The sequence below is a fragment of the Dipteris shenzhenensis genome, chromosome 26 (genome assembly GCF_047967505.1).
Source record: "Dipteris shenzhenensis isolate YYH24624 ecotype China chromosome 26, Dip_SZ_1.0, whole genome shotgun sequence".
NCBI lineage: Eukaryota > Viridiplantae > Streptophyta > Polypodiopsida > Gleicheniales > Dipteridaceae > Dipteris > Dipteris shenzhenensis.
The window spans coordinates 51378393-51401519 of record NC_141621.1 but is presented as its reverse complement, the minus strand read 5'-3'; the positions used below and the strand labels follow the sequence as shown (position 1 = coordinate 51401519).

Genomic DNA, 23127 nt, shown 5'->3' with positions numbered 1-23127 from the left:
CAGAACTGCCTGAGTCTGCCAGGATAAGGACCTTTTGACCACCGACCTGTCTATAAAACTGGAACATATTGGGAAACTGACGAGGCTCCCCCTTCTGCTGAGCTTCAAGCTCCTGGATGACTACTGAGGTTGTCCTTGTAGTCTGTTGTTCATCAAGCTCCTCAATGACTATTGAGGTCGTTGAAGCTGTTGCTGAACCACTTGACGTGGATTCTGCTATTAGAAGCTTCTGGTAATGCGGGCAATCTTTCTTATTATGGCCCGGCACATAATGAAAGCATCGGTTCTCCTTGGCATAGAGTGCTCGTGTCACTGTATCCAAGTACCCACCATAGCCATTGCTATCCTTCGCCATCCAGCTCTTATTCTGCTGCCCATTCCCACCATCACCTGGTGTGGAATCCTGGGACTTCTTACTGTTGACCTACTTGGATCCTTGACCCTTGTGCATGAGCTCAAAATTCTGAGCAAGCTTATATGCACACTCATAATCCCGTGGCTTGAAACTTCTGACATACCACTAGATGTCTGTACGCAGCCCATGGAGAAATTTGCTTAGTTTCTAACTGTCCTCCAAGTGCAACTATATAAACACCTGAGTGAACTTATTGGCATAATGATTCACTGTCTCAGTGTCTCCCTGGCGTAGCTCGTAGAACAGACTCTGGAGCTTGTCCAGGTACTGATGTGGTAGGAACCGTGATCGAAGATCTTTCACGAATTCCGTCCAATTGTAGAGAGGTGTCTCCTCGTCTGCATCATAGTGGTCCTTTTGCCACTTGAGCCACTAGGTGATCGCCTCGCCTGTGAGGTGCATGGATGCTAGGATGCACTGTTCGTTGTCCTTCGCAGGCATCACTGAGAAATAACTTTCGAACTAATTGAGCCACGAAGTTAACACTAAAGGTTCACATGCCCCGATTCAACCACTTGCTGATTTTGTTCCTCCATAGGGTGTGGATGAAGTTGTCAGGCAAGAGATTCAAGAGATCCATGCAGCCAAAACAGTTCCGAATTGGTTGCTACAGACTCTCAGGGAGAGTAGACTTAAGGCACCTTTGCCTGGCAGGGATCATAGTGCAATAAGGCAAGCAGGGGGGGCTCTTTCTGTTGAGACAGCTTATGCAAGTACTCTTCTTGATGAAGAAGAACCTGACTCTTTTAAAGAAGCCAAGGATAATGTGCATTGGATGAATGCCATACACAATGAATTGCAGTCCATTGAGAAAAATCAGACTTGGGATGTTGTGGATTTGCCACCAGGGAAACATGCCATATGTACCAAATGGGTTTTCAAAGTGAAAAGGAAGCCAGATGGGTCCATTGAAAGGTACAAGGCACAGCTGGTTGCCAAAGGCTATGCTCAGAAAAAGGGCATAGATTATAAGGAGACTTTTGCTCCTACATCCCAGATGACCACCATCAGGTCAGCTATGCCATGGCTGCAAATTTTGTTTGGAATGTCCATCAGTTGGACATAAAAACAGCTTTCCTTAATGGGGACTTGCAGGAAGAGGTTTATGTCAAACAACCCCTTGGATTTGAACTTTCGGCCAATGCACTTCAAGTTTGCAAGCTGAATAAAGATTTATATGGGCTGAAACAAGCCCCACGTGCATGGTATGCCAAGATTGATGCACTCCTGGCAAGTAAAGGGTTACACAATAGTCCCACAGAAAGCACCCTCTACATCAAGAAGGATGGGGGGGATATTTTGGTCATCACTCTTTATGTAGATGACATGCTGCTCACAGGGTCGAATGAGGAAATAATTGCAGATTTCAAGGATGAATTGAAAGCTGAATTTGACATGACGGATTTGGGCATGTTAAATTTCTATTTGGGGATCAGTTCATACAAGACAAGCGTGGCATTGTAATGTCACAATCCAAGTATCTGCAAAAGCTCTTGGATAGGTTCAACATGCAAGATTGTAAGCCTACTGTTGGATGCCTCATTTATTTGTGCAATACACAGCCCGATATTTAGTATGCAGTATCTCAGGTGAGCAGGTATATGCACAGCTCAAAGACAACACATTGGCAGGCTGTAAATTGCATCTTCCGTTATTTGCAAGGCACAAAGTCTTATGGCTTGATGTTTCCCAGGGGGGGGGACTTGCAGCTGCATGCTTACAGTGACTTAGATTGAGCTGGAGACTATGATACCAGGCAGCCCACTAGTGGTAATTGTTTCTTTTTGGGCAAAGCTTGCATTTCTTGGCTGAGCAATAAAAAATCACAATCCAAGTATCTGCAAAAGCTCTTGGATAGGTTCAACATGCAAGATTGTAAGCCTATAGCTACTCCCATGGAGCTGGGGCTGAAGCTTACTATGTATGATGCAGGTGAATCAGTGGATGCCACACTCTACAGCCAGGCTGTTGGATGCCTCATTTATTTGTGCAATACACAGCCCGATATTCAGTATGCAGTATCTCAGGTGAGCAGGTATATGCACAGCTCAAAGACAACACATTGGCAGGCTTTAAATTGCATCTTCCGTTATTTGCAAGGCACAAAGTCTTATGGCTTGATGTTTCCCGGGGGGGGGGGACTTGCAGCTGCATGCTTACAGTGACTTAGATTGAGCTGGAGACTATGATACGAGGCAGTCCACTAGTGGTAATTGTTTCTTTTTGGGCAAAGCTTGCATTTCTTGGCTGAGCAATAAAAAATCTACAGTGGCTACTTACTCATGTGAAGTTGAGTACAGGGCAGCTTTCAGAGCGACAGTTGAATGTGTTTGGCTGCGTCGTTTGTTTGTTGATCTTCATCTCTTATTGTAGGGTCCTTCTCCAATTCTCACTGATAGTCAGAGTGCTATAGCAGTGGTAAAGAATCCTGTGTTTCATGCTCGCACGAAGCACATTGAGGTTCATTATCATTATGTCAGAGAGAAGTTGCAAGCAGGGGAGATCAATATGATCTATATGTCAACACATGACAATGTTGCAGACATTTTTACCAAAGCACTTCTGCGTGAGAAGTTTGAGGCATTTCGCAGTGCCCTGAACTTATCTCCTTTTGGTGATTGATCACTTCCTTGTACATCACATTGGCACTGCAGGGGGGTGTTAGAATTATTGACATATTCTAGGCAGTGACGAATGTAATTAATAAGTGAGTTAGGGGCACTTTTCCCTCACTATGAGGTTTTTCTCCTTAACCATAGTTAGTGGGTTAGTATAGTTTTGTCACTCGGACAAAACTATCCTCTCACTTGTAATGATCTTATCTTCTTCTATTGCATACTACGTTTTGCTCTTGCTTTCACTCTTGCTTCTTGCTCCCTTCTCTTTTACAGTCCAGCCCTGAAAAACAAGTGTCCAGCCCTCCAGAAATAGGTGCTCAACCTAGGAATGATTGTTGTGTCCCCAAAAAATAGGTTCAGCTGGCCGTTTTTGTTAAAAACGGGTCTCAAATGAGGTCGCCCAGCCCAAAAGAAGCTCCTAAAGTGGTAAAAAAGAGGCTCCCAGCCTTGGACTTGCAGTAGGAGGCGATGGCTGGTCCAAACCAGCTCGAAATCAGCAAAAAAACCTCCAAAAACTGATCATCCAAGTTCAGAACAGTGCTAGAACTTCTGCAAAAGTGGCGCCCAAGCAAGAGGACCGTGTAGGAGGTGGCTGTCAGCAAGAACGAACTGTTTTGGCCAAGTTCTTCTTGAAAAAAGTGAAGTTTTTCGTGATGGAATCGAAGCTAGAGGGTGTGGGGTGTTCGGGGAGAGGTGTGGGAGCGAAGGGTAACCTGCTTTGATACCAAATGTTGGAAATTGAAGCGAGAGAACACGAGAGATGGAGCTGAAGCAAGTTGGAATGAAAATGTAGCAACAACAATGAACTACTAAGCTAGGGTAGTCATAGAGGTGAAACCCTAGAATGAACGCACCCCTAGTCCCTTATTACATAACATCGGCCACCGCCTTAGGAAATATAAATATTTCTAACATTTATTACGGCGGTTTTTTTCAATAAGTAGAGCCACCATATCATTAAATGTGGTAGTAGCAAGGCGTAGAACTTCAAGGGTCTGCTCAAAACGAGGTATCCCTTGCATACTCTTCATAAGGACAGCCATTTTATCCTCATCATTAGGTGGGATTTTCAAGCTTGAGAGCTGTTGAACAAGAGATTGAAATCTTGCTAGATGATCTTTCAACTCTTCACTTTCTCCCATGGAACTTGAGCCTCAAAAATACTTTAGAGTTGGTGATATTGTTACGAAATAAGCTCTCAAGGCAATCCCAAATCTCCTTAGTAGTTGACTTGAAGTCCGCATGATGAAAGAGAGAGTCGGCCAAGCCAAGACCAATGAGAGCAATTGCTCTTGCATTCTGTTGCTTCCATACTTTGCATTGTTGCTAATCAATTGTATCAACCTGGTCTTCCTTAACAACGTCCCAAACTCCTTCATGCATAAGAAGCAATTGCATCTTTGTTTGCCATGTCGGGAATCCTTCCGCCTTGAACTTCTCCACGAGCAAGGAACTAGAAGACAAGGAAGTCATGAGGGAAAAGGGTTTTGTGAAGGCGGGCAGCAACTTGAGGTGACAAACTCGCAGCACCAGATGAAGAACCAGCAAGGAGTTTGCTGGTGTAGGGCTCCAAAGCGCAATAGTAGGCTCCACGTGTGCAAGGTGGCAGATGTAGGTGATTGGTCGATGGCTGTAGGTGCTCTAAATGCGAACCCAAGGTGCTCCGAAACGCAGAATTGAACCAGAAAGGCAATACTTGTGGTTGTTGAAACTGCTCGATGTGCTGCAAAAGGTGCTTAGAGCTAGTTGGCTATGCAGCGGCAGCACCAAAATGCTGATATGCAGCGATGGAAGGCTCCACAATGGTCTCGGGGGACCACACATGCAGGCGCGTCTAGAGAAAAGTGCTGACCAGCAAATTGAGAGGCCGTGAAGAGCGCCTAGAGCTCCAAGAAATCTCGAATGGAGGCGGCAAGCTGTAGAGAGGCTCAAAACAGATGCAAACGAAATGAGAAGGAGAGGTGACCAAGAGGCGGTTGTAGGTTTGAGCAAAATTAGGGTTTGGGCTGAAGAGGCAGATGACGTGGCAAGATAGATTAGGACAGGGCCGACTTGCTCTGATACCATGAAGTAAACATGGTGTTGAGGGGGAGAGAGAGAGAGAGAAGGTAGGCTAGGGTGAGAGGAAATGGTACTTAAATGAAGACATAATGGAAAGGCTTTCATTCATTCATCCAATGATGTGACAAATGAAGTACAAGCCCTTATAGAACAGGCACACACACTCTAGTACCAAGTGCATATGGGATAACTTCCAAGGTGACACGTGGCACTCACACATAGAACCACTACTAGACCTCCTAGTAAAACACACCAACCCACACTCTTTGGCTATGATTTCTCCAACATCAGGGGCCATTTCGTCGCTGAGCAAGAAACAACCCTCAGTTTGCCCTTTCTTCTATAGAGGTGGAGTACCGAGCTACTTGCACTGTAGCACGTGTGGGATGTGACTTAGGAGGAGGTGATGGTGGTCATGTGGACAACTAGAGTTGCATAGCCAACGCGAAGAATCCAGTGTTTCATGCACGAAAGAAGCACATCGAAGTCCATTACCACTTCGTACAGGAGCCCGCCATCAACGACGTCATGGAGCTGATGTGCTGTTTGACCGCCGACAATGTTTCCGATGTCTTCACGAAGGCTCTCCCACGGGAGCAATTGGAACACCTCATGGGGATCGGCCCATAGTGGCGTCATTGAGAGGGGGTGTTGGAAGTCAATCTCCCTCAACATATGACGAGGACATGGGGGGGCATACGACTGTGAGGGGGACGGATATTGGGGACCAGTTCTGGGCTGCAGGACAGCAGCAAAGAGGGGCTGGAGGAAGGCCAGAAAAGGCAGGGCAGGAAGCCCTAGTGAACCCCCTGGAAGCCCCTTATATAGGCTGCCTAGAGGGGGCTTTTTGAGGCAAGGAAAGGGCCGACTAGCAGGTCGGCCTGCTAGCCTCTGGACCAACTGGAAAGTCGGACAGTTTGAGGCCCTACAGCCCTCTATAAAAGAGGCCCCTTCCCCCCCTCATTTCTCATCAGCCACAGAAGCCATTGAAGGCCACATAGGCAGCATGGAGCAGGAGTAGTCTACTAGATGCTCAATTTGAGCTTGGTTTTCCCCACAGGTTAGTTGAGGAATAGATCTGAGTTCTCTCTCATATTCTCTCTTGTATATGCTGTCTATACTATCATAGGTTCTTTTGTGTGGTCTGCATCATTGAGTGTGTGAGACGGAGCTGTTTCTATTCTGCATAGGTTGCGAGGTTAGATTGATTCTATCCTTCATTTCCCACAGGTTTATGGACTCAAATTATTAATTTTTCATAAAATTTTAAAGTTAATTTGTAAGATTGGATATATTCAAGTCTTATGAAGGTATATATATGTTTATGGACTCAAGATCCTTAGGATCACAATGTGGAATGTGAAGTGTTTATTGCTTGGTAAGGCATTTGCTTTGGTCTCAATCCTTGCTGAAATTGTACCTAGCATTCTAAACATGAGGATATAAGAGACATGAGATTGCAAACATATATGGTTTCACAGAAATATTAAGTGGTACAAAGAGGGGGGGATATAAAGAAGATGTGGTCCTTGGAAACAGGGGAGGATCACATCATGGAGACTGGAGAATGAGGCAAAAGTACTGATTGAGATTGATAATTGATGATAGTGCAAGTACAAGAGGCCTCCTTAGAGAGCCTGGGCAGCAGCACGTTGTGCATTAGCTGCGTCTTTTGGTCTGCCTCTACTAGGCCTGGAGGCAGGCCCAGGTCATGAGAACAGGTAGGCTTGTGAAATGCCTTACTGCCCATGTAAGGGATGATTATCAATCGGAAAGAGCCCAACATGGAGGCTTTTCCATCCATTTTACAGGTTGGAGAAGTGACTGATGCATGGGGTTTACATAATTATGTTTTTTTCTTATCATTAAAAGAAAAATTGATTTTACTTTGGCAGGTGGCAGAGGTAAATGATATGTGGTCCTGTTCATAGCTATGTAGGTATCCTCCTGCTGTTAAAACAGTTAGGCCCTTCGCTCTCTCACAAGGTGGTCTATATTGTTCTAGCATAACCTAGTTCGTTGTGCTGTGTGTGCGCGCGTGCGCATGCGCGGGTGTGCACATGTTGTTGATTGGTTGTGTTGCTACTCACAAGAGGATTATGTTGAGGTCTCATTCAATCTCTCTTGGTCATGCAGCTGGAAAAGGGGGTGGAGGGATTGTTTGAGAGCTTCAGCAGACTGGATTCCCGGATCTCAGGTGTTGGCCAGACTGCTGCTAGGATTGGTGACCATTTACAGGTCTGGTAAGATTCTCCCATCTAAAGGAAATTTGTTTGGTTGTTTTTGGCGAGCTATGCATCGCATTTCTTATATTACGAACTCATAAAATGACTGGTTTTCTCTGTCTGAAATTCTTCTTACAGAGTGCTGATGCGCAAAGAGAAACTGCAAGTCAGACTATTGATCTTATAAAGGTAAGCATTCAAGGATTGGCTGAAGAAATTCGATTTTTCTTTGCAGGAAGCTCAATTATATTATTTAGTTTTTCCTAGTAGAAGTCCTGTATACACACACTTAATTAATTTTAATGTGTGGATAACCGTTGGCCAGTATTTGATGGAGTTCAACAGCAATTTAGGAGACCTGATGGAGCTTTCCCCACTATTTTCTGATGACAGCCGTGTTGCTGAGGCCGCTGCAGTTGCACAGAAGCTCCGTAAGTGATGGTTGTGCAAGGTCACAACAATCTGTGTCTCATGTTTCTGAATCAAAAAGTAGTTTGAGAGAGGGAATTCTGTATTTTGGAAGAGCTCGACAAGTAATTGCATGTAGATATTGTGGCAACAGTATACTAGGATTTGCTTGTTGAGCTGCAATGGAGATACGAGTTTAGAGTTGCACAATTGAGAAAAACTGTCTCGCTTTGTTTCCCTCTTTGCCGCTTTGTTTGCCCTGTCAGCTAAGTGTTGTAAAAAATCACTTTTGGTATCTTTTGTAAAGCAATAGCTCTCTGCAGATTGTGAGCAACTTCTTTTTACTAATAGTCGAGGGTGTTTAGATGCGTAACACACGACACGTTACACGCACAATTGTGTGAAAGTCTTAAAACTTGAGACACTAAAGAAATGGTTTTTGAAAATACAACAATTACAATAAAAACTTAAATATAAACATAAATTTATTTTACGAAGGTGTGTGTATATAATGTGTGTGTGTGTGTGTGTGTACACACACACACACACTTTTTTTTTTGGTAAAATCCAGTGCATTGTATTTATATTGTCATAACTTTACAAAATGGGAAGTCTCCAAAATGGAGAGTATCCCAAAGATCAGAAGCATAAAAAGAAAAGCTCTATGCAAGAAGCATGTATATCACCCTCATGGCAGGCATCATATGAAGATTGCCACAATGAGGCTCTGAAAGATTCATATGACTTGTGAATCTGGCAGCCAAGTATGCCAAATTATGCTCATCCCAGATTGTCCAAAGAGCCCAATATCTCACCCATGAGAGAAATAGTGAGTATTGAGATAAAGTCCTCCTAAATCTGCCAAATAACCAAAAAAGTTTCCCAAATCTGTGACTCGGAAAACGGAGGCGAAGATGATCTGAAATTTTCCCAAGGAGGTTCCAAGAAGACGGGCAATGCCAAAGCAAATGAGGGATAGTCTCTGATGGAGCCTGACACCGTAAGCATGTGGATGATGCAATGTGACGTTTGGCAAGTGTGATTCCCACTGACAATGTGCCGGTCATGCATCTCCAAAGAAAAAGTCTTTGTTTTAAAGGCATTTTACAGCTCCATAATATTCGGAGATTCTTCCGCCACCATGAAAGGGGCTGCCTGATATGCCACAGAGTATTAGCATATTGATGAATCCATGGGGCAGGCTGAAGAAGCTTGTAGGCTTTAATGGAGGTCAAAACAGGCAGAGGAGTAGGATGAGAGCATGTAGCAGAGGGGTGCAATTGCCAATCCATAAGCCTGTCTGTGTCAGCCACAGGAGGAATAGGTAGAAAAGGATGCAAGAGATCAGCAATTTTCTTCCATATCAACCTATGATGCATTCCCAATGCATAAGAGGTAGTGGCCTGAGGAAAAGATAAAACATAGCCCTGATCATCTACCACATCATTGATGTATCTAATTCCCAATTTCATGAGATTAGATGCCCGAACAGGTTCCTACACACACACACATACACACACACACACACACACACACACAGAGAATAAAATGAACAAGGTCCTTAGTTACTTTCAATCTACATATATATGAGTAATGAATTGATTCAAAAGTCTAAAAACATCAAGGATTTAGTTTTAAACTGAAATTTTGACAATATCTACTAGCTATAGCCTACAAGATATAAACATTGAAGGTTCAAATCTCCAAAGTTTGAAGTTGTAACATGGACATAAAGACATTAGGATAAGTAATGGCTACAATGCACCTGCCAACTTCTGATAGTGTGACAATGTTATAAGAAGAGTGTAGACGTTAACAAAACCAGAGTCAAAATTTGACACCAACCATGCTGATAGGGGACTTATCTTTGTGCCCGATTTCCTAGCATTGCCTTTGGTAGGCAGTTTTGGTTGTTTGGGAGATATACCTCTACGCCCGACTACATTCAGTTTTTTAGTAGGTGTTATTGGGGTCTGTGATCTTTATATCATGCCCGTAACTCTCGGCTCTATGGACAATCCACTGTGGAAGTTTATCATTTCTTTGGCTCCCGTGCATCACTCCCTTCTGAATGCGAATTTCATGGGAGATCTTCCTGCGGCCCAGCTAGAAGTGTTCTTTCACTGTTTTTAGCTTTCTTGTACTAGTTGTTGTTTACTGGAGCAGCTACAGTATGTTTCTTTTCAGTTTTTTAAAGCATATGATAGTAGTTGTCTCACTTTGAGACAGCTATGAGTACATTCTTCTTAAAGAAAGGTTCTTTTACAAAAAATTGTGTGTGTATGTAAGATAAGGCTCTCCAAGCCCATAAAATGGGCAGTTGTACTTTGTTTAATTATCAATCAATCAACATTGGTTTTGTGCCTCAATCTCCTCTCTCACCGTGTGATATGTAACACATGGGACAATAAAAGCCCAATCATAATGAGCAACATTTGCTGACTCATCCTTCTCTAATGCAGAAGAAGCATCAATAACTGCGAGGCTAAACTGCTTGTATTTCTTTTCTTATTCAATGTGCTTCCTACATTTAGAAATGTCATGTCGTGGCTTTCTGCAATAGTTGCATCTTTACTTTTTCTTGTATGCATTTTTAAAATGTTAGTAGTAGATGTATTTGCTGTCTCTCCCTTACCCTTATGATGGGTAGCAAATGCTTGATCAGCATTGATAGAGACAGTCTGATTTGCACGGCTTTACTCTTCCTGTAACAACAAAGCAATAAAGGTATAGTGATTGTGATTGCCCGTTGCTACCAATCTCAAAGTGGTTTGTAAACCCTTGAAAGGCCCACTAAGTGTAGTGTGGACACAATCAGGAAGTCCACTAAGTGTCGTGGACACAATCTATTATCGGGCACAATTTCATCAATGTTGACCAATTGCTCATCTTTGACTTTAGTCAAATATGCATCCATGCTTTCTCCCTCACAGATTGCCAAGGCATCCAATTGCTTTCTCAACAGTGCTTCATTCCAGGTTCTATATAAAGATGCCAATTTATCTCAAGCATCCTTTAATGTTTTGCATGACATGACGTGAGGAATTATACCGAAAGGGTCCCACAGCCAAGACAAGGTCTCGGCCTCCTGCTGCTGCAAGATCCCTAGATTGCATGCCAGGAGATTCGCCTTTCAACTCCCACCAATATGAAGTTTGCCAAATCATACGACTGTAGCATGGACTCCATCATGACCCGCTAGACACCATAATTGGGGCCATTCAATTGATGGCCGATTGGGAAGGTGGGAAAAACTAGAATTTTTGCCTTGCTCTCCACCATCTCAGCTAGGGTAGACACCTCAGAGTGATCAGAGAAAGAGAGAGTGGATGGGAAAGTAGGTAGAGAGGGGAGTGATGCAAAAAAGGAGAGAAGATGGCTGAAGAAGATGATGAAGAGGCTTGGACGCCTAAGAACCTTCATACCTTCGCTATCCCGACCCTCGAGAACTCCTCCTTTTGGATCTGAAAACCCCCTTCAAAGAATCTACACCTTCGACGACACCCGTATGGTCCGCACCTCTGCACACTCCCTCTAGAAAGCACCTCCAAACACCAACCCTAAACCTCCTCTCAGTTTGCTGGCTCAACACTCCCTCCATGCCTTAGGTCTCTAGCCAACTGTGGCTCTGATAGCATGTGAGAAGTGCAGCAGATATGAACAGTGATGCAGAGAGAGAGAGAGCAAACGACACACCAACAAAACTGGAAAGGAGAGAAAGAGGCAAGAGAGGCTGCAAGGGATCTCAGGAAAAAACACCTGAACTGCAGGGAAACCTCTGCTAGATACAGGCACAACTGTACTCCACGAGATACTGGTCTATATAAGGCAGCCACCCCCTTTGGTCGGTTGGTACATATGGGCCGACCCCTGCTGTAGGTGGCTGATCCCCTCTCCTGCCCATAGGGGCTGCCACGTAGCCCTATGAAGGGTTTGCTCCCCTGCCATGCATAGGCCGACCAGGCCGCCTCAGCCTGCTGCCCTATAAAGGGATGCAATGCAGCCTATAGAGGCTGATCCCTGCCCTACACAGCCCGACTAGGCAGAGTAGGTGGCCGACCAGCAGGTCAGCCCATCTCTGCCTACAAAAAGGCTCCTGTGGGGCTGGAAAACAGCAGGTATGCTGTCCCAAAGGTGGCCACACAGGCCCACCACAAGGGCCTGACATAGGCACCTCCAAGAGAGCTGCCACGTGGCGATCAGCAAGCCAAATAGGAGCCCTAACCAGAGGCGAACCCTCCTAGGAGCTGTAGCATCAGTGTGCCACCATAGCAGCCCCATCAGGCCCAAGCCGCCTCCACCTAGGCATCTCTGCTCTACTCTACACTATTGACTAGGCTAACCTCACAGGCACACCCACAACAAAGGCCCTCACTCAACCTAACCTAACCTCTCACGGGGCGGGCACACCCACAAGCAAGGCCCTTTCTCCCTACCTAACGTAGCCATGTGACATCATGAGATGTTGACCTCCAACATCCCTTGGCTGCAAGTGTAAGGTACACAGAGGGTGCACATTGTAATCAATTCTTTTACCCAGTTGTTAAGACTTGAAGAAAGTGTCATGTTCCCAGATCCTTAATAAAGATGAGAAGTAGTTTAAGTCAAGTGAGTTACTGAAAGCAAGTTCTTGCAAAGATTTGATATACAGAGAAAATTGGAAAGTGCCCCCCGCATATTTCCAATCTCTTTGATCGGGCACTTACTTACCATGTTTATCACCTTAAACCACTCCTTATTCGACGTGTTGCAAAACACCACCGTTTGCCTACCTTCCTTGGCCATGGTTCATTGTGTAGAACAATGCCGCATGATGAGGAAGAAACCTTTATAAGTGACAGTGGTAGTCTCTAACAACAATTCTCTGGTCTTGTAGTCTTCCTGTTTGTTTGGTCTGCTTTCTTCTCCATGGCCAGGTTTATTGCAGCAAAGACATTTCTTTTCCTTCTTCTTGAGGCTTCTCACACTTGAAATCTTCTCACTTTAAGTTTTACTGTGGCTATAACTTCTTGCTTTTGTCATTTACTTCAGCTGTTCCGCTCCCCACTTTCAGTCATTGTTAACTAATTGGAGTGTCGCAATTGTTTGAAGGTGACAGTCATTACCATGAATGACATCCAGTCACCCTCGCTTGGCCATGGCAATTGTAGAGTGAGTCATTGTTAACTGAGTGTCGCAATGGTTTGAAGGTGATGGTCATTACCATGAACGGCATCCACTCGGCCTTGCTTGGCGATGGCAATCGTAGAGGGAGAGGGCAAAAGATGATGAGATCTCGCAGGTGTAAGAGAGGTCCTTGGCCACCATTCTGGGAGGAATGCAATGGCTTTAGAAGTAGTAGAAGAACATTGCTTTAGAAGTACTAGAAGAAGAAGCCAGTGGCTGAGGTAAAACCAAAGGCAATTTCCTTCCTCAAAAATCTCTACAAGCTAAAGGAAGACTAGAGAACATCGAGGCTGACAATCAAAGAGGAAGAGAAGCTATGCTTGCGGGGCTCGTACTCTCCAACCTCCCAATGACTACGCAGCCAGGAAGAACACTCAAAATGACAAGTTGTGATGTAAAGCTACTTTGGAACATGCAAAATGACCACCAAAGAATTAAAGAGCAGTAGTGAGTAAGCACTAAATGAAGCCCTTAAGCAAGACCTCACGCAAATATCAAACGTTTTCAATAGCAGTGCCTTTAGTGCATTGCTAACAATGTAAATCACCTCAAGTTTTAAATGAGGGCGCGGGAGTGTATTTCCAAAATTCCAAGATGTTTAAAACTGTGTGAACTGGAGTTTATCCTATTGATATTATGGTCTGTTTTTGATCAAGGAGAAGATAAATGATGCAGCCTACCAATTACGGCTCTGTGAAAGTGTCAAGATCCATCCGATGTTTCACATAAGCTGACTAAAAGAAATGTTTGGTGGATAGGACAGTCTCAAATGAGGAGCTATATTCCATTTGAACTGGAAGGGGTTCTTGGAAGGGGTTCTTGACCAATGGACAAGACGCTTTAGGAACAGGATCACTAGGGATGTTTGATTCGACAGACAGGTTATCCTTACAAAGTGATACCTAGGAGAGCAGGGATATTTTCATGAGATGATTCACTAACTTGTAGATCTCGTGATACAGCAGATATTAGGTCAGTTTGTAACTCTCGGAGCTACAAACTGTGTGTAAGCTCTGAAGCTGAGAAGCTGAGGCTATATAACGGCTCTATAAAGGGCTTGGGCCTCATGATTCGGCTATTACTATGGATCTTCGATTTCTCAGTGCTAGACCACAGAGCTAGACTATGACATGACCTTCTTGTTGTTTGCCTAGGCTTGTGTGGGGAACCATAGACCTTTGCCTCATGGGTGATACAATGAATTTCAGCTCTTTTGCTGGGAGGTGAGCGTAATGCCTAGTCTCTTTGGTAATTTTGCTTGTGTGTGATATTTTAGTCAGGTGTTATACGAGAGTTGATACATGAATGAACTCGACATGTGTACAGAGGCTTTGTGATATTCTTTACTGCAACTCTTACATATGTTCTTATCTGTATAAAGATCCACTCAATTATGAGAATTGTGCATCTCATATGGTTGGACTGGGCAGTTGTCGATAGAGAACTGAATAGGACCTGTGCTAATAAACATGCCTCTTATGTGATATAATTTTTTATCTTTAGTTTTTTCTAATCTATGCAAAGGCAATGTACTATTTTCTTGGAGCTTCTGCAATATTGCTACCATTTAGGGAAATCTAAATTCTTTGGTCTTCTTCTACAATTCAACACATGCGTATTTAACCATGTAATCAGTGCCAATTCTGTAGAGCAAATGCACTTCATAACCTTTTGATTGGATCGTGAGTGCACACATGTAGATGAAATTTTGCATATATTTATTTGGATGGCTTTTTGTAGCTTGGTGAAAGATGGCTCGAAGGGCAGCAATTATTTAGTATCCAGCTCTAGTACCTACAAGAAAAAGGGGAATATGATGGTTGTATAAGCGAAAAAGATGTTTTGTGGCCCAAGGGAAGGGCAAGTTTTCAAAGAACAAACAAAGGGTGGAAAGCCCATAAGAGGTTCCACTTCAAAGAATTGTCAAACAACGGATAAGAAGCAGGTGAAGTGCTTCTCCTATCAGAAACTCCAGCACCATGCCAAAAGGAGGAAGCAGACTACACAAAGAAGTTTAATTCGACTCTGGCAAAGCCAAAGGAAGAGCCCATGAACGTTGCCAAGCATGAGTCATCTTCGCATAGATCCATGAGGTGGCACTTGTATCTACCTCAGAGGATCCATGGTGCATTGACAGTGGAGCTACTTGCCATGTGACTCAACACAAGGAGTGGTTCTGGCATCTTGCACCTGTACCTCATGAGTTACTTATCATCCTCAGTGATAATTCAAAATGTTTTGTAAAAAGGAGAGACTTTATTCCTTTCTCTTACTCATGATGGTGTCCGTAAAACTCTCTCTGATTTTTTGTATGTGCGAACTCTTGCAAAGAATCTCCCTTCAATTTCATCCATGACCTAGAACAACATGGAAGGTGGAGTTTGATGACAAGTAGGTCTTAGTCATATATCACCACAGCAATGACAGTGTCTCTCAAGGGATTAAGGCGGTCATCTATACCATTCATACATTTTTTGCTCATGATTGGGATTCAGCGAGCACATTGTGGCCAAAGCATTCTGGGCATGTACCACTCACCACATTGGCAGGCATGCATTAGAAGAGTATGGTGATAGGACTTCCCAAGCTTCACCCACATTCTTCTATTTGCACAGCTTGCCTTGAGGGTCAGACTTACAATTTTGATTTCTCTTGTGGGGAGTCACTTTAACTGCCTATTTGTATGTCAAGTGTATAATTGTGATCAGAGTTAGAGCACTAATTTACATAAGAAAGCTTCGAATTGTTTAAATTTCTTATGTTGGATGTTCTTGAGAGTGAATTAGCAGTTTTCTTTTTTTGGGGGGGAGGACAGGCTCATTTGCAGAGGAAGATATTGGAACTGGTGGGCAAGCTATTGGCGTTTCATCTGTGAAAGGCACCTCCAATGCTAGTAGGGGTTTGGAAGTCGCTGTAGCTAATCTTCAAGACTATTGTAACGGTGAGTTGTACACTTTGAGTGACACCTTATGTCAAGTTTCTTAAGATATTAGTGTTAGGCTCCTCCAATGCTATGAGGGGTTTGGAAGTCTTTTAGCCAACCTTCAAGAGTATTGTAATGGTGAATTGTCAAGTTTCTTAAGATGTTGTGCTTGGTAGTTTCTGTTGGAGAACAACTGATTTGTTTTTTTGGCCCTCAGAATTGGAAAATCGCCTTCTAGCTCGTTTTGATGCTGCATCTCAAAGGCGAGAACTATCAACAATGGCTGAATGTGCGAAGATTTTATCACAGGTATATTTTGTTTGGAGTTACAAAACATGCACATTTTAAATTAATGAATTGTTCAATGTTGTTGAACCTATGTACTTTGTTCTAGCTAGGGCCCTAGCATTTGCAATTTGTAGACACTGTTGTTGAATGGCTTTTATCTTGTTTTGTTGACAACTATTGCCATAGTTGTCAACGTCAGTAGAAGTAGGTCCATTGAATGAATGCTCTAGGGCATTTTATATTTAATGAAACTGATTTTATTCTTGAATAGAAGTAGTCTCTTTATATGTGTCAAGAATAGACAACGACTTCTTCATAATTCCTCTCGAAGGGCTTGGCTACACAACTTGTAATGGACAGTTTGCCCTTTCATACTCCAAGGTAATTGAGTAAGGCTCGTCAGTTTAGGAATCCCACGATAGAGCGATGGCAGGATCCATCTCGTCTCGAGCATTGTCGGATTAGCTTCGAGGTAGTTGTGGACAACCTCATCTAGATGATCACTTGCATTACCCGTCTCTAGCTCCCTCTTCCTAAAACCTCTCTCCACTTAGAACAGCGTCACCAAATCCTTTCTTTCTTGCTGGCTGAGCAAACAGTTGCTGAGAAAGTCACACACTCTCTCTCTCTTTCTCACTCACACACACACACACACACACACACAGAGCACGAGGGCCGAGGACAACTTGTCGGGCTGGACACCCTCGAAGGTTTTTTTTCATTCAATGAAAACTGAGTACAAAGTTCAGCTCATGGGTGCTTGCTTGAAAACATACGTGAATCCTTTTTACAAAGAGCTCTCAGGCTCATTTCTTTTGGCAAAATGGACACCTCCTAGCTACCCACTGGGCTCCATAGCACTTGGGCAATCAACTCCTCTTAGAAACCTGCAACCATTAATTAAAGCGCACATAGCCATGGCACCCATTAATCGTTAGCGCTTTGCATGCAAATAACTTCTAGACTAATCCTAGTCTCTGCGCACCCCCACCAAGCAAACATGTGCACATAAAATTACTAACTCTTTGGTTGATCGAAGCCAACCCTTCTAGCTGTAATTAAGGACTTTGACCAGGGGTCAAGGCGCCTTAATCAATGCTAGAACTCTCCGGCCGGAGTCGGTAATGATCTAGATTGACTGGAGCCTGCATTGGCCGAAGCCATGTCTTGTTGACGGAAGTCAACTCTTCTGACCAGAGTTAGAGGTTCTTTGGTTAACCGTAGTTAACCCTCTTGGCATACCCCAAGTCTTCTAACCGTGGTTAAGTATACAAACTAGGGCTAAGTATATTTGACCGAAGTCAATACTTTGACCAATAAAATATAACTTTTTGAACAATAATTAAATAAGCGAGAGACTCTTTAATTATGATCAAATAAATGGTCAATTGAAACTTTGACTTTGGAGTATTTACAACTTGGTGACACTTCCTAGGAGACGAGTGCTAAAGTATAAGGAGCTCTATTGGACTAGAGTTAGGATAGTACCATGGCTTTACGGTCAAGGACATGTAGATGAAACACCACATTGTATACTATATATTGCTCCAAGGTCTCCTGAGGGTATATTGCAAAATCATCAGTTCTATTGGTATGCATTTTGGTATTGTCCTTGACACCCCTTGTCATGTGCACGAGTGCCAAGCATAGGTGACAGTGACACCTTGCTCCATAGTCAGCATCTTGTAGCATGTAGACACAGCTTTTCCACCTATTTTTGGGGCCATTCTAGTAGCCTATTTGCATGCCAGTTGGATCGCCTAGGGTCGGCACAAAGGCTGATCGAGTAACTTGACCAAGCAGGTTGATTGACCTGATCAACAGGTCAGTTAACCAGATTGGTAGGTCAGTCCACCAGTCCAGCCCTATCTAAAGGATCCTTAGCCCAATCATTCGAGGGGGACATTACAAAAATCATTCTAGGGAAGCTCTGGCTTCTAGCCTCATCATCTAGCCCTGCATTTACAGTTTCCGGCTCAGTATTTGCATCCGTAGTAACTGCGGATGCGGCAGCATAGTCACAAGAAATGGCATTTCGGCCCCTCCGAAAAGAATGCCGTTTCTAGAAACACAGCGTGGCGCGCCTGCAACCATTCTCCTAGACCATGTTTTCATGCATGGCGCCTTCCGGATCTGATTTGCCCCATTTCTTCCTCTACTTCGTCACCTTCAGCTTCATAACCCCAAGCTTCATCACCTTGGTCTTGACTTCTTTGTCGACAACTGCACCTTTGCTGGAGCGCACTCTTCTTAGCTTGTTTCCTTTTCCTCAGTCGCATCTCTTCTCCTGCTTCCTTTTCTCTTTTGCCTCTATCCCCGTTAGCCTTCAAAGGCTTCAGCCGTAGCTTTCCCCACCTACCGAACGCACCCCCCTTGGAAAAGCTCTTGATGCAGCACAAAAACAGGCTGTAACCTGTTGCAGCCTGCGTGCAGCCTCTACAAGCTCAAAAACAGCCCGTGTTTTCTCTTCCGACACAGGTGACATGGCTCCGGATCCATTTTGGCGATATGCAGAGAAATAGGGGAGCTATGAAGGGTTTGGTGGTTCTAAATAATGGAAATGTATATATTTTGGAATGGTCAAAACGAGGAGTATCACTAGATGTGAAGGACCCTCTTGCCCATGTGCCAAGCAAAGATGTAGGGCCATGCCCCCATGTTCCTTAAGATGTTAAGGATAGCCTTTGAAGGGTGGAGGCAAAAGCGTTTGGCCGTTCCGAGAGAGCAAGATTCTATGACGCCATTGGATGAGGAGGAAGTTGGTTCAAGTCAAGCAATGGCAGCAAAGAGGTAGAGTCAGAGAGTGGCCATTTCTCCTCTACCTCTATGTCGGCTACGCATGCAAAGAGGACTTCTTTTCTAGGGGATATATCATGAAACTCTCCTCCACCACATAGGAATTTTGTACAAAAGACGAGCATCCAAGCTGGCTTTCAAAAGCAGAGAATTGCAGAGGCAACTAGGAAACTCATCCGGTTGTTCATACATCTCTTTCATGTGGCCATGTCAAATCAATGGAGGAAGACCATGAGGACCATCAGCCACATCTTCAATATTTCCATCTGGACTATACTTAACTTTGTAAACCCATTTGTTTGCAATGGCCTTATTGTTTGGTGGAAGGTTACATAAATCCCAAGTGTTGTTTTTGTACAAAGCTTCCATTTCTTCTTTCATACCAGTTTGGTATTCCGGCTTGTCAATTGCAGCTTCAAAGTACACTGTCTCTTCTGTAGCCATGATGGTAGTCATAAGAGCATAATTGGTGGTTTCAATTTGCATTCCTTTCTCTTTCTGAGCATATGTCAATCTGGTGGGTGGTCTGCTTCTGGTAGACCGTTTGAGTTATTGCTCTTCTGGTGGATTCTCTGGCAACTCTTGTTCTTCTTCATCAACCTTTTCTATAGGCTGAGGGTGATAATCTCCTGTGTATTTGATGTTTTCCATTTTGATTCTTCATAAAAAATTACATCTTTGGAGATTATGACCTTTCGGTTGATGGGATCATACAACTTGTATGGTTTGCTTTCTTCATTGTAGCCAACTATGATGCATTTACGTGAGACTTAACATCCAACTTTTTTGATGTTCGTCATTTAGTGGGCATATATTATGCAACCAAATATGCAGGGATGCCCAATGCGTGGCTTGTATCCAATGAATGCCTGGTAAGGTGTCATATCCTGAATCGGTTCGGTGGGAAGCCGATTAAGCAAGTAGAGTTGGCTAAAAAATGGTTCCACCCAGCCAATTTTTTAGATGACTAGCAGCTTTGAGAGCTCGAATGCGCCCAAGTCCTGAAAATTGGTGCTTGCCTTGGAACACCCGTAGGAGTGATCGACCAGCTGTAGACAGCAAACTGAAGACCTTTCCTGCAATAAAAGTCGAGGTCCTTGTGACAGAAGCGTAGCCCCGGGACAGAGAATGTGAGGGGACTGATGTGGGAGCAAGGAGCAGCCTGCTCTAATGAGAGCAAAATGGAAGTGTGTGTGCAAGGGAAGACTGAGAATGGAAGCTGTGTTGATTTGCAGGAACAACAAACAAGAAAGTACACTAGTGTAGTCATAGAGACAACACCCCAAGATGGAGCCTAACTAGGGTCAAAACATGTGTTGTGACTAACTCAACCACTAATTGTGGCTAGGGAGAAAAACCTTACATAGGAAAAAAGGTACCCTAACACTTATAGCATTGGCTACTACCTTAGTGCTAGCCTTCGTCATGGCTGAGTTTGCCCTTCACCTCCAAAGTGCCGACAGAAACTCAGTACGAAGACTTTGTATAAATGGATGCTCAAGTATGTGTGGGTGTGTGGATTTGTATGTGTGAGAGCATATTTTTATACTATGGTCTACACCCACTGTTGGGCGCTGATGACATCAGTGGGGATGTCATAGTAGGTAGTCCCTGCTATGCATGATGGAGTTTATGGTTTTCAACCTTGTGAGTGACTATCATGAGATTGAAACTGCACTATGTTGTGTTTTTAGAGGATGAGTTTGGGAATGTTCCCGGATTCATCTAGGTATATACTACCTTAGTCCCCCTAACAGTTATTACGTTGGCCATTGTTTTAATGATTAATATTTCTAACAATGTCTTGCATCTCTCTCTCTCTCTGTCTCTCTTATGAGGACATTGGGAGGCACTAGTTCTCTTGCCGGTTACTTGCTCCAGATCCTTTTGTACGCTAATGATGTCGTGCTATTATCCTCGTTTGTTGAGGGGCTCTAGAGACATTTAGATTCACTACCTGCTTTTTGCGAGTCTCATGACTTGAGGGTCAACCTGGGTAAAACCAAGGTTATGATCTTCAACACCTCTAAAGCAGCCGCACATACAGAGTAGTTACTTTTGTTTTTAGGACCTATCTTCACGATAAGTGATGCAGGCCCGAAGTAGAGGTTACGCTTCCTTGGCTTGACTGGAGAGAGAGTGCTTCCACTCGCACTTTCAGAACTTGCGAACCTAGGTTCTCCTTTTCGACTCCTTGGTCTGACCTGCGGGCATGTATGGTAGCACTTGTTGGAGACCAGACCTCTCCGACATAGATTGGGCTTGAGTGGAGAGATTACAGGCTCTCCTACTCTCACGGATGATACATACTTGCCCAGTGCAATTTAAGAGGGGGTGTTAAAAATAGTGTAAATTGCACTATCCACATTGGGCATAGGGAGTGATAGTCTGGAATGCCACATCTAATTGTAGAGGAGATGACCGAACTCAGCCTGGATGATCTAATGAGGGATCTCTACCGAGTGCGCGCATACGGCTCGTGTACCATAGGACGATGCAAGCTACCTTGGCTGGCACTAGCATCTTCTATGGCACTGGCAGCTAAATGTCCCAAATGCTCTCTGTAACTGTCGCCTGCAGAGGTATGGATAGACTCTCTGTAACTGTCGCCTGCAGAGGTATGGATAGACTGCAAGTGGTACGGACGCCTGTATGGACTTGAGTGTACACGGGAGGTGAACGGGGCAGCAAGAGCTGTTGACACAATCCGTACACAGTATGAAACTGTACGGACATAGTCCGTACACCATACGGAAATGTACGGCGAATGGAGCGATCACCTGTATGGCGCAGGACTTGCAGAAGCTGTACGGCGTTGACAAAACCTGTACAGGATGGACGGTACATTGGTACGGCGCAAGACTAATAGCGACAGATTGAACGTACGGCGTACGGTTTTTTGACTGGCGATGCACGTGTGGAACAGTGTACGGATGGGAATCTCGAGTTGCTGTAGGCGTGGACTGTACGAGCGTCGAAGGTGTATGTTAGGGTACGAAAGGAATTTCGTAGTCATACGGACTATACGGATGAATGGCGAGGCTTGATGTAGAGGCCGTACGGTCGGATGGCTAGGCGTGGAGTGCGAGCTGAAGTTGGGCTGTCGGTCCGGGAGCAGGGGTAGCTCTGATACCAAATGTGAGAGAGGAGCAGACAAGCAGGAGCAAGAGAGCTAGAGAGCAAAACGTAGAGTGTGCAATAGATAAGATACAAGGAAACAAGAGTGGAGGTGGTTTCGTCTAAGTGACAAAACCACACTAACCCACTAACTGTGGTTAGGGGGAAAAACCTCTAGTGAGGGAAAAGTGCCCCTAACTCACTTATGGATTACATTGGTACTGCCTAGAATATGTCAATAGTTCTAACAATTCCTATGCTCAGGTGTCCACTTTTCACCACATAGATAACATAGATCTTCTTCTTTTCATCCTCAATGATGGCCTAAGATAAAATTTTCACCACTTTATCCTTATCATTTGGCCCTCCTTAGAGCTGGGCCTGATTGAAGCCTTTGGATCCTCAGCCCTTAGGGTTTGATGTTTCCCACCTTGTTGCCATAAACAGAGGGATACTTGGGAACATGAGTGGTTGTTGTAGAAGGCACCACTTGCTTAGAATATGGATGTTTATACATGTTTATGTGTATCCATGCGCATGCGGGGTGTTTGTGCACACACTTTTTTTTTTTTTGGGGGTGAAAAAGCGCGCGCGCGCACACACACACACACACGTCTTCTGCTCTTAACAATACATCAGTGACTTTACTATTCATTGGTGATTTATATTGGCTTGGATGAAAATATGGATTTTTGTTTGTAGTGGGCTTGCTTTGAGGAGATCAATTTGTTTGCTTTGTGGCAGTTCAATAGAGGAACTAGTGCAATGAAAAGATATGTAGCATCTCGACCAATGTTCATTGATGTGGAGGTTATGAATGCCGATACGAGAACAGTTATGGGTGAACAGGGCTCACAATCCAGTGCTACAAGTTTGTCACGGGGGCTGTCCACTCTGTATAAGGAAATAATAGGTTGTATACTCACATATAAATATTGTGTGCATGTAGTAGCAACAGTTTCTGATAGTTTATTGAGCTTGGAATGATATCTTTGCTTGTCACCTGATGATTTGCAGAAACAGTGAGGAAGGAAGCAGCCACCATTGCAGCTGTATTTCCTTATCCAGATGCAGTGATGTCTATTCTTGTGCAGGTGTCTATTTGACCTG

General features: G+C 44.0%; 1 protein-coding gene across 3 annotated transcripts in view; it reads left to right on the top strand.

Moving 5' to 3' along the window:
- SEC10 (exocyst complex component sec10) overlaps positions 1–23127 on the top strand; it is a 106395-nt gene that overhangs the window by 7694 nt on the left and 75574 nt on the right. For all 3 annotated transcript variants that reach the window (XM_087397432.1, XM_087397433.1, XM_087397431.1), the window contains 7 exons: positions 7231–7332; positions 7458–7508; positions 7645–7750; positions 15709–15834; positions 16034–16125; positions 22762–22930; positions 23035–23111. In XM_087397432.1, coding sequence (XP_087253558.1) covers positions 7231–7332; positions 7458–7508; positions 7645–7750; positions 15709–15834; positions 16034–16125; positions 22762–22930; positions 23035–23111 — 723 coding nt within the window. The remainder of the gene's footprint in view (positions 1–7230; positions 7333–7457; positions 7509–7644; positions 7751–15708; positions 15835–16033; positions 16126–22761; positions 22931–23034; positions 23112–23127) is intronic.